This window comes from Schistocerca serialis, chromosome 3, assembly GCF_023864345.2.
Source record: "Schistocerca serialis cubense isolate TAMUIC-IGC-003099 chromosome 3, iqSchSeri2.2, whole genome shotgun sequence".
NCBI lineage: Eukaryota > Metazoa > Arthropoda > Insecta > Orthoptera > Acrididae > Schistocerca > Schistocerca serialis.
The window spans coordinates 134,744,342-134,757,037 of NC_064640.1; the positions used below are offsets into that span (position 1 = coordinate 134,744,342).

Below are 12,696 nucleotides of genomic sequence, written 5' to 3' on the forward strand. Positions count from 1 at the left end.
ATTCTAAAAAATGACGTTTTGCCATTCGTGCACCCAGGTTCGTCGTTGCGTACACCATCGCAGGTGCTCTTGTCTGTGATGCAGCTTCAAGGGTAACCGCAGCCATGGTCTCCGAGCTGGTAGTTTATGTTGCTGCAAACGTCGTCGAACTGTTCGTGCAGATGGTTGTTGTTTTGCAAACGTCCCCATCTGTTGACTCAGTGATCGAGACGTGGCTGCACGATCCGTTACAGCCATGCGGATAAGATGCCTGACATCTCCACTGCTAGTGATACGAGGCCGTTGGGAACCAGCACGGCGTTCCGTATTACCCTCCTGAACCCACCGATTCCATATTCTGCTAACAGTCATTGGATCTCGACCAACGCGAGCAGCAATGTCGCAATTCGATAAACCGCAATCGCGATAGGCTACAATCCGACCTTTATCAAAGTCGGAAACGTGATGGTACGCATTTCTCCTCCTTACACGAAGCATTACAACAACGTTTCACCAGACAACGCCGATCAACTGCTGTTTGTGTATGAGAAATCGGTTGGAAACTTTCCTCATGTTAGCACGTTGTAGGTGTCGCCACCGGCGCCAACGTTGTGTGGATGCTCTGAAAAGCTAATCATTTGCATATCACAGCATCTTCTTCCTGTCATTTAAATTTCGCGTCTGTAGCACGTCATCTTCGTGGTGTAGCAATTTTAATGGCCAGTAGTGTACAGTTTTCTATAATGTTATGGATGTTGCAGTTGATTAAGCTCTGTATTCTTTACATTGTTTCTTCTTTACCATCACTCTATACTGTTTTGTGGCAAAATAAACCCAATCTTGCAAAATTTCCAATTGTTGCTTTACTTCTGGATACCATTGTACTTAAGTATATTCTGGTATTTGACACATGTACTTGGGAAGCGAGTGTGACGAGACTGCGTACCAGGGGATGTCCTGAGGATGGTGCTGTGTACCGAAACCGGTAGCCAGTAGACAAAACAAATAAACTGCGACTATAGAGTAAAACAAACTTTCAGTTCTAATAGTTTGCCAAGGAAGTAATTTTGAACCTGAAGATTTGGGACACCCTGTGTGCTTGTCTGTTCGATGTCGTATTTTGAGCGTGCAGCTGAGGTTGGGTGTTGTGTTGCAGCGTGGCGGTGAGCGCGATGGGTCTGCTGGTTGCGACTGGTACCGTGGTGGACCTACTGCTGCAGAGGAGGCGGCGGGCGCGGTCCCGGGAGCCAGGTACGTGGACCACTATTTGCCACACGTTTTCCACGTGTAGCCACAACAACTATCCTTTGACTTTAGCTATGTATCCAGGATATAGTTGGGGCAAGTCATATTAATTTCGTGGAAGGGAGAGGGGTAGCGGAAAAAGGGCAATTTCTTACGTAAATGTATTGAACATTGTGCTTATTACTCAGTGAACATGTTGGGAGACCATTTTAGATTGGGTACTTACTAAAAGTAATGTATTTAAATGATGAAATGAAATAAATTCTGACATAGCGCGCAACTGGGTATTAAAATGAACTAAATGACAACAAGGGAAAGTATGTGCTGGACCAGGATTCGAACACGTATGTGTTAGCGGCTTCGGCTGTCAGAGCACGCTTTCCTTCCGACCCAAATTCTAACTTGTCGCGCACTAGTTACGTAGCGCCCCCTGTCCAACATACTCATTGCTCGTCGCATCACGCTGGATTTCCGCAAGGTATATTAATACGTGTATACGGCTTGACGGCCATTAAGGTCATTTCAGTGGGGTTTCACTCTCTCTTCTGAACTTTTGCGGGAATCCAGCGTGATGTGGCTAGCAATGAGTATGGTGGACATGGGCGCTACGTAACTAGTGTGCAACAAGTTGGAGTTTGTTCAAATGTGTGTGAAATCTTATGGGACTTAACTGCTAAGGTCATCAGTTCCTAAGCATACACACTACTTAACCTAAATTATCCTAAGGACAAGAACACACACCCATGTCCGAGGGAGGACTCGAACCTCCGCCGGGACCAGCCGCACAGTCCATGACTGCAGCGCCTTAGACCGCTCGGCTAATCCCGCGCGGCTGCTTCACTTTGCCATAATAATCTGTAACTTACTTTTTGGACTCCCTCGTACTTTTGCTTCTGTGAAAATTGGAGGCTTGTCTAAAAAGTATCCGACTTTTGGCCAGAAAAAATACACTCCTGGAAATTGAAATAAGAACACCGTGAATTCATTGTCCCAGGAAGGGGAAACTTTATTGACACATTCCTGGGGTCAGATACATCACATGATCACACTGACAGAACCACAGGCACATAGACACAGGCAACAGAGCATGCACAATGCCGGAACTAGTACAGTGTATATCCACCTTTCGCAGCAATGCAGGCTGCTATTCTCCCATGGAGACGATCGTAGAGATGCTGGATGTAGTCCTGTGGAACGGCTTGCCATGCCATTTCCACCTGGCGCCTCAGTTGGACCAGCGTTCGTGCTGGACGTGCAGACCGCGTGAGACGACGCTTCATCCAGTCCCAAACATGCTCAATGGGGGACAGATCCGGAGATCTTGCTGGCCAGGGTAGTTGACTTACACCTTCTAGAGCACGTTGGGTGGCACGGGATACATGCGGACGTGCATTGTCCTGTTGGAACAGCAAGTTCCCTTGCCGGTCTAGGAATGGTAGAACGATGGGTTCGATGACGGTTTGGATGTACCGTGCACTATTCAGTGTCCCCTCGACGTTCACCAGTGGTGTACGGCCAGTGTAGGAGATCGCTCCCCACACCATGATGCCGGGTGTTGGCCCTGTGTGCCTCGGTCGTATGCAGTCCTGATTGTGGCGCTCACCTGCACGGCGCCAAACACGCATACGACCATCATTGGCACCAAGGCAGAAGCGACTCTCATCGCTGAAGACGACACGTCTCCATTCGTCCCTCCATTCACGCCTGTCGCAACACCACTGGAGGCGGGCTGCACGATGTTGGGGCGTGAGCGGAAGACGGCCTAACGGTGTGCGGGACCGTAGCCCAGCTTCATGGAGACGGTTGCGAATGGTCCTCGCCGATACCCCAGGAGCAACAGTGGCCCTAATTTGCTGGGAAGTGGCGGTGCGGTCCCCTACGGCACTGCGTAGGATCCTACGGTCTTGGCGTGCATCCGTGCGTCGCTGCGGTCCGGTCCCAGTTCGACGGGCGCGTACACCTTCCGCCGACCACTGGCGACAACATCGATGTACTGTGGAGACCTCACGCCCCACGTGTTGAGCAATTCGGCGGTACGTCCACCCGGCCTCCCGCATGCCCACTATACGCCCTCGCTCAAAGTCCGTCAACTGCACATACGGTTCACGTCCACGCTGTCGCGGCATGCTACCAGTGTTAAAGACTGCGATGGAGCTCCGTTTGCCACGGCAAACTGGCTGACACTGACGGCGGCGGTGCACAAATGCTGCGCAGCTAGCGCCATTCGACGGCCAACACCGCGGTTCCTGGTGTGTCCGCTGTGCCGTGCGTGTGATCATTGCTTGTACAGCCCTCTCGCAGTGTCCGGAGCAAGTATGGTGGGTCTGACACACCGGTGTCAATGTGTTCTTTTTTCTATTTCCAGGAGTGTATTTCGAATACCTGACGGGATTGGGCCTTTAAAGTAGGCCCCTTGTACTTGCACACACTTAGCCCACCGATCCTTCCATTGCTGGTAACACCTCTGGAAGTCTTCTTTTGGAATGGTGCTCAGCTCCGTCGTCGTGTTCCACATTACCTCTTCTCTACTCTCAAACGGGATCCTTTCAGTGGCGTCTTTAATTTTGGAAACAACCAGAAGTAGCAAGGAGCCATTTCTGGAGAGTAAGGAGGTTGGCGAACGGCTATGATTCCATGTTTGGCAAAGAAATATTGGATCAAATGGGATGAATGTGCGGGGGCGTTGTCGTGATGCAGTTGCCAGCTTTTCGCCGTCCACATGTCTGATCTTTTGCGCCGAACTGCGTCACAGAGTCGCCGGAGAACATCTTGATAGTACTCCTTTGTCACTGTTTGTCCTTCTGGTGCGCATTCGTGATGCACAGTTCCACGGACATCAAAGATGATAGTCAGCATCACCTTGATTTTGCTTCGCACCTGCCGCACTTTCTTCGGCCTTGGAGACTCGGGTGCTTCCATTGCGACGACTGTCTTTTTGTTTCTGGGTCGTACCCGTACACCCATGACACATCTCCAGTAATCACGGTGTTCATAAACCTAGGATCAGTATTGGTGGCGTCCAGAAGATCCTGTCCAACGTCAAAACGCCGGTCTTTTTGTTCCGGCGACAACAACTTGGGCACGAATTTCGCATCCACTCGGTGCATGTTCAAATCATCACGCAAAACTGCATGTGCAGAATCTTTACTCGCTCCAACCTCTTGGGCAATCTCCTGCACGGTCAATCGACGATCTGCCATCACCAAATTTTGCACCCTCTCAACAACAGCTCAGTTTGGGGCCTGCTGGTCACTCTCTGCTGATGTGCGTCCATTTTTGGTCGGTTGAACCACTCCTTAATTCGTGTTACACCCATCGCATCTTGTCCAAACACCTGCTGAATCTTGGGAATTGTTTCGCTTTGAGATTCACCAAGCTTTTGACAAAATTTGATGCAGTATCTTTCCTCAACACGTTGTCATCTTGAGAGAATCGGTAATCCGACGAACACGTTGTGTAGCACCTCGTTCAGAGACCGACAGGCAGCGACTGACAAAATTCACTCATGCGCATGCAGGTCTCTTCCTTTACTGTGTACACTGGCGCCGCGCTATCGTCTCTATTTTGCGTGAGAAAATCAAAGGTCGTATACTTTTTAGACGGTCCTCGTATCTCTACAACAGTGAAAAAGGCGGTACTGTGAGATGACTAAAACGTACAATACAGAACACAGAGAACTGCAAAAAATCTCATACAAAGCACGCAGGCTGTGACGTGGATGCCGTCTCTGCGGGAACAGTTCAACAGATCGTCGTCTCCCCTCTGCCTTTTCATTCAGTGAACACATATGCGTATTACATATTGGCCAGCTCCTCATCAGTAAACGAATCTGTTCTGCTGTGTATCACTTAACGTATATCTAACACTGCCGGAAAAGCAGGCCCGAGACAAAAGCGAACAGTGCTAAATGCAAGGAGAGGGCGAAGAATAAATTGAGCATTACTATTATCAACTTTAAGTACCGTGAATGAATGGAACAAGTTTGTTTCCAGGCAAGACACACAGCACATAACGTCGACATTTGCACTGGTGTGCAAATGTAAAGATAAACTGAGGTAAGAAATCAAACGAAATGAAATTACTCTGTAACGATCCACCGGAGAAAGGGTCCATCGTACCAAACTATGCAGAAAATACTCCTGAAAAACCTTCGAAGTTTTGTCGGCGGGGTTCAGGGCTACCCAGCATATTATTTTACTTTCATGCAAGCCTTTAGAATTTAGAGCCACCTCACATTTTCAGCCGTAAGTAGAACAGAGGCGAACGGTGAAAATATTTTAAGATTTCACGACAAATGAATCTGGATACACTAACTGCTAGACAATCCCCGTTACATGCTCTGTCTTTTTCAGTTCGATACTTAATTGATAGCTGTATCCGTGTGGTGAATTCGGTTTGTTAAGGTGATAACCTTTTTCCAGAGAGGAACGCTTACTTGCCCGTTATGGCCGGCGACAGTCAAACAGAGAGCGGACACATTACGATGACAGATTGTTAAGCCGTCGGCACAGGGGACTAGGCAACTAACGTCTACGTGCACGCAGATGGGATATCCCGAGTCACGAGACGTATCGCTGGCAACACACGGGACTAGCTGGTTAACGTGATTTTGTGCTCTCTGTGCTCTCCACCGGCAGGTTGTCTGCTTTATTTGGCTCGAAAACCAAACACTTTGTTCACGAAAATGGACGGGCGTAGAATTTCTACTGACGCTCTTTCGTGGCACATTGGCAGCGAACAGAGCTGTGATTCGAGTTACTCAGCCATGTGTTTAACAATGTGTGAAACTTTTCGCCTCAAAGAATTCCGGAAAAGAATGAAATAAGCTCGCATCTACATCTACATGGATACTGTGCAAATCACATTTAAGTGCCTGGCGGAGGGTTCATCGAACCACCTTCACAATTTCCTATTGTTCCAATCTCGTATAGCGCGCGGAAAGAATGAACACCTATATGTTTCCGTACGAGCTCTGATTTCTCTCCTTTTATCGTGGTGATCGTTCCGCCCTATGTAGGTCGGTGTCAACAAAATATTTTCGGATTCGGAGGAGAAAGCTGATGATTGGAATTTCGTGAGAAGATTCCGTCGCAACGAAAACCGCCTTTCTTTTAATGGTTTCCAGCCCAAATCCTGTATCATTTCAGTGACATTCTCTCCCATATTTCGCGATAATACCAAACGGGCTGCCTTTCTTTGAACTTTTTCGATGTACTCCGTCAGTCCTACCTGGTAAGGATCCCACACCGCGCAGCAGTATTTTAAAAGAGGACGGACAAGCGTAGTGTAGGTGGTCTCCTTAGTAGGTCTGTTACATTTTCTAAGTGTCCTGCCAATAAAACGCAGTCTTTGGTTAGCCTTCCCCACAGCATTTTCTATGTGTTCTTTCCAATTTAAGTTGTTCGTAATTGTAATACCTAGGTATTTAGTTGAATTTACGGCTTTTAGATTAGACTGATTCATCGTGTAACCGAAGTTTAACGAGTTCCTTTTCGCACTCATGTGGATGACCTCACACTTTTCGTTATTTAGGGTCAACTGCCACTTTTCGCACCATTCAGACATTTTTTCTACATCGTTTATCAGTTTGTTTTGATCTTCTGAAATGTTCTTTTCGGATGATGCAAGCATCATAATCAAATGCAATATAGATACAACAGCAGAAAGAAAGATAAATGGAACATTCACAAAAATTATCGGTTTGTGGTTTAAAAATAGTCCATCACTCTATTTACAAAAAAGAAACACCGTTCATTCAATCCTGCAAAATATAGGATATATCGCCATAAACATCAACAACGCACAATGGAAAGGAAATACGTGATACTGAATGCTGAAAATTCATGGCCGTTCTTATTCATCAGACCTTGAACTGGAAGTCACACATTGTGGATCTTCTCAAGAGCTTGAGTTCAGCAACATTCGTTCAATATGTAATTGCTTATTTTGGTGATGAAAGTCTCAGAAAGTGTAATTTCTTTTTTAATCCACAGCTCTCGTTGATAATGTGGCTCTTCTTTAACGTAATTGCTGACCCTCAAATATTTCTAGTCTGCCTTCAAGCGTACGTCCGAAATGCGTCAGGTATAGTGCTCGGATTGGACATACTTTTGCTTTTCTTTCTTTCTCGGGCCTTTGTCCCGCTCCAACGCGGGGTCGGCTTTGTTATGACGGATTTGGCAGTGTTAATGGCAGATGGTGGCCGGAAGCCCTTCTTGATGCCACCCCGAACCCCCCAGGACAGAATGTCTGTGAGCCGTGTAACTGGGGCCGAACGTGGGGACCAGTCTGGTATTCACCTAGCGGGATGTGGAAAACCGCCTAAAAACCACATCCAGGCTGGCCGGCATACCGGCCCTCGTCGTTAACCCACCGGGCGGATTCGATCCGGGGCCGGCGCGCCTACCCGAGTCCAGGAAGCAGCGCATTAGCGCTCTCGGCTACCCTGGCGGGTGACTGGACATGCTTTTGTTTATACTCGTTCAACTCCCAAACGTGACAATTGAGAGTGAATGCTTTAAAAAGGTTCTCTGCTCTTGATAAGTAGATATGACTGAAAGCCATGTGTATATTTGATCGGAAAAGTAATTAATCTACTCCGTAAAACTGAATCGGATTAGCTAACTCTATTCACAATGAATAGCAGGTTGTCGATGCATTGTACAGTAAGTATTGAAATTATTTCGTGTCGTCGATATCCTCATCCTGCAACACAAATTTCATTTCATTTGGATACTGTCTTCCGCTTACAACAGTTCTCTTATTTTAATGTGAAATTACAGAGACTAGCTCACTGATGTAGAAGTTATTACTAAGAATTATTTCATAGCGCTGCACTTTTAAATACAAATGTAATAAACAGCTCTTTTGTTCGCAGAGGTGATCGAGTGTAATGGAAACCATCTGAGCTACACGGCGAGTGGACCACCTGAAGATAAAGAGCCGCCGGTTAAAAAAGAGGTGAACACAAGGCAAGGTAAGCACGGAGTTCCTTCTGAGTAAATGCGTGTTGCTAAATTTCCTACGGAATGACTGAAACATTTCTGTTTTTATGTACATAAAGCGACACAATTCAAATTAACTATTTAAATTCGTTTGAAGCTGTATCCATCCAAATTCAACACGAGTTAGAATTATCACAAGTACGTAAATTGACGGGGATCACTGCTGTCAGCTGCAGGGGGGAGCACTACGCGAGATCAGCAGCGACGAGTGAAAAGAAGTGCTGGACCTGGATTAGGACCCGGAATCTTCTGTTTACTAGCAGATGCGTTCACCACTGCGCAATCAAAAAATGGTTCAAATGGCTCTGAGCACTATGGGACTTAACAGCTATGGTCATCGCTTCCCTAGAACTTAGAACTACTTAAACCTAACTAACCTAAGGACATCACACAACACCCAGTCATCACGAGGCAGAGAAAATCCCTGACTCCGCCGAGAATCGAACCCGGGAACCGGAAGCGAGAACGCTACCGCACGACCACGAGCTGCGGACCACTGCGCAATCCGGGACACAGCGTTATCGCAACTGCGCGGACTATCTCTGCACGCCTCACGGTCGATCCACATTCCCACCGAGCTTCATCTATCCGCAGCCCCTGTCCATTGACTCCGTGTTCGCTACTCTGAGATTCCCACAGGAGGTCGAATGAGTTATCCGAATGGAACCGAAATCGGGAGATGTGATGTAGATTTACAGACAAACTAATGATTACAGTTTCAGAAAAATTGGATGATTTATTCAGTAGATAGAGCTTCACAAGGCCGCGCGAGGTAGCCGAGCGGTCTAGGGGGCCATGTCATGGTCCGCGCGGGTCCCCCCGCCGGAGGTTCGAGTCCTCCCTCGGGCATGAGTGTGTGTTGTCCTTAGCGTAGGTCAGTTTAAGTTAGATTAAGTAGTGTGTAAGCTTAGGGACCGAAGACCTCAGCAGTTTGGTCCCATAAGACCTTACCACAAATTTCCAAAAGAGCTTCACAAATTGAGTAAGTCAACAGAGCGTCGGTCCACCTCTGGATCTTACGCAAGAAGTTATTCGGCTTGGCATTCATTGACAGAGTTGTGGACGTCCTCCTGAGGGATATAGTGTCAAATTGTCACGTTAGATCGTCAAAGCCCCGAGATGATTGGAGAGCCCTGCCTGTAATGCTCCAAACGTTCTCAGTTGGGGAGGGGAACAGTTACCTTGCTCGCCAAGGTAGGGTTTGGCGAGCACGAATACAAGCAATAGAAACCCCTGAATTGCGCAGGCGAGCATTATCTTGCAAAAATGTAAGTCCAGGATGGCTTACGATAAACGGCAACAAAAATGGTACCTAGAATATCGTTTACGTACCGCAGTGCTTTAAGGATGCCGCGAATCGCAAACAAAGGAGTCCTGCTATGAAATGAAGTGACACTCTAGATCATCACTCCTGGTCGTCAGGCCGTATGGCGGGCCTCAGTCGGGTTGGTATCACACAGCTGTCCGGGGCGACTCCAGACACGTCTTTTCTGGTCATCGAGAGATCTCTTCGAAGCGGGAGTCATCACTGAAGACAATTCTACGCGATTCAATAAGATTCCAGGCTGAAGACGTGTCTGGAGACACTCCAGACAGCGGTGGGACACAAACTTGACTGCCGCACGCCATGCAACCCAACAACTAGTTGTGATGGTCTGGGTTGCCACTTCTTTTCAAAGTAGGACCCCTTTGTTTCTTTTCCTTGGCACCCTTACAGCACACCAGTATGTCGACGATATTCTACGCTCCATTTGGTTGCCGTTCATGGCAAGCCATTCTAGGCCTACATTTCAGCAAGATAATGCCCATCCGCGCACGGCGTGAATTCCTACTGCTTGTCTTCCTGCTTGATAAACGCTACCTTCGCCAGCAACGTTGCTGGATCTGTTTCAAACTGAGAACGTTTGGAGCTTCATGAGTAAGGCTTTCCAACCTTCTCGGGATTTTGACGGCCTAACGCGCCAGTTGGACAGAATTTGGTACGATATCCCTCAGGAGGACGTCCAATAACTCTGTCAATCAATGCAAAGCCGAACTGCTTGCATAAGGTCCACAGGCGGACCTATGTTTTACTGACTTACTCAATTTGTGAAACTCTTTCTCCTGAATAACTTATCCAATTTTTCTGACATTGAAATAATTAGTTTGTCTTTACGCGTACGTAAGATCTACCGATTTCAGCTCCATAAGGATAATTCCTTCGTGGTGCTATGTTTTTTTTTGTTTTTTTGTTTTTTTGTTTTTTTTGTCCTGGCGGGTACAACAGCTTTGGAACAAGAACTTAAGGTCTTGTAAGTAATCCTAAGCCAGTGAAAGCTGTGGAACGTATGGAACAACAAACACCTTAAGTTCACCATGTCAGTGTACTATTTACTCAACAATGTACTACATTACAGAATGTGTTCAAAATGACGACCACCACAATCGATACATGCATAACATCTTCGTAGAAAATACTGGTGCACTGTACCACGTACACCAGGCATCGCACGAATCTCATCAGGCACTGCAAGTATCCTGACGGGAAGTGTTTCTTCGTCGGCAATCGGTGTCACGTACATGAGGCTTCTCAGCCCCCCCCCCCCCCAAAAAAAAAGCAAGGGGCGAAAAACGAAGTGAGCGAGGTGGTGACCGTGCAATTGGATATCTCCTTCCAAACCAGCCCCTGAGATATATGACTCTGAATGCACCACGTACTTCTACGGGAAAGTTTGTTGGTGCTGCATCAAACCATGCTACACAAAACGTTGTTGTTGTTGTTGTTATGGTCTTCAGTCCTGAGACTGGTTTGATGCAGCTCTCCATGCTACTCTATCCTGTGCAAGCTTCTTCATCTCCCAGTACTTACTGCAACCTACATCCTTCTGAATCTGCTTAGTGTATTCATCTCTTGGTCTCCCTCTACGATTTTTACCCTCCACGCTGCCCTCCAATGCTAAATTTGTGATCCCTTGATGCCTCAAAACATGTCCTACCAACCAATCCCTTCTTCTAGTCAAGTTGTGCCACAAACTTCTCTTCTCCCCAAACCTATTCAATACCTCCTCATTAGTTATGTGATCTACCCACCTTATCTTCAGCATTCTTCTGTAGCACCACATTTCGAAAGCTTCTATTCTCTTCTTGTCCAAACTACTTATCGTCCATGTTTCACTTCCATACATGGCTACACTCCATACAAACACTTTCAGAAACGACTTCCTGACACTTAAATCTATACTCGATGTTAACCAATTTCTCTTCTTCAGAAACGATTTCCTTGCCATTGCCAGTCTACATTTTATATCCTCTCTACTTCGACCATCATCAGTTATTTTACTCCCTAAATAGCAAAACTCCTTTACTACTTTAAGTGTCTCATTTCCTAATCTAATTAAAACAAAACGTTATCTTTACTGAATTTAAGACGCGTGTGAACTGATTGTCCTTGTTGTTCCTGGCAATCCAAAGCTTTCACTAGCCCAGGGTTACTTCCAAGCCAAAACGTTCCTATCCCAAAGTTTTTGCATTTCGACTCTTCAATTTGCGTGCAACCTTCTGAATGCCCGCCCTGTTGGCTGTGCGGTCTAACGCACGGCTCTCCGGGCGCCAAGGAGCTCCTGGTCCCCGGCACGAATCCGCCCGGCGGATTTGTGTCGAGGTCCGGTGAACCGGCCAGTCTGTGGATGGTTTTTAGGCGGTTTTCTATCTGCCTCGGCGAATGCGGGCTGGTTTCCCTTATTCCGCCTCAGTTACACTATGTCGGCGATTGCTGCGCAAACAAGTTCTCCACGTACGCGTACACCACCATTACTCTACCACGCAAACATAGGGGTTACACTCGTCTGGTGTGAGACGTTCCCTGGGGGGTCCACCTGGGGCCGAACCGCACAATAACCCTGGGTTCGGTGTGGGGCGGCGGAGGGTTGAAGTGGACTGTGGTAGTCGTCGTGGGGTTGTTGACCACTGCGGCTGCGACGGGGACGGAGCCTCTCCGTCGTTTCTAGGTCCCCGGTTAACATACAATACATACCTTATGAATCATTCAGTATTTATTAGTGTGACACTTTCATAGGCCTGACACGAAGTTAGTTATCGCAGTTAATGACCAGAAGAATTGTTTTCCACAGAAGAAGTAGGAAATGGCAACCGATGACTTTAATGAAGCTGTCTAAGGGATGACAGCAATAGCGTTATCATTGCTATGCTGCAGGTCTTCCAGAATATGTGGAAGCTGTTTCAGCGCACCTGGTTCTTCAACTGTCTCCACAGGTGAAAACCACAGGGAGGTATATCAGGCCATATTTGATGCCAGGATATGTTACTACTCTTGCTGACTGTCCTGTCCTCAAAGAACACGTCACGATACAGCGCCAAGACTGCATGTATGATGTGTGCTGTTGCTTCATCTTACTGAAAATGTGCAGTCGTTCCTTTTGTATTGTTTGACAAATTGTTGGAACAATTTTGAGGCCAGTTTCATTTTGGC

At 47.1% G+C, this 12,696-nt stretch overlaps 1 protein-coding gene across 1 annotated transcript in view; it reads left to right on the plus strand.

Moving 5' to 3' along the window:
• Positions 1 to 12,696, plus strand: part of LOC126470719 (nose resistant to fluoxetine protein 6-like) — a 185,110-nt gene that overhangs the window by 99,061 nt on the left and 73,353 nt on the right. The window contains exons 4-5 of the mRNA XM_050098722.1: positions 1,136 to 1,230; positions 8,102 to 8,200. Of these exons, the coding sequence (XP_049954679.1) occupies positions 1,136 to 1,230; positions 8,102 to 8,200 (194 nt within the window). The remainder of the gene's footprint in view (positions 1 to 1,135; positions 1,231 to 8,101; positions 8,201 to 12,696) is intronic.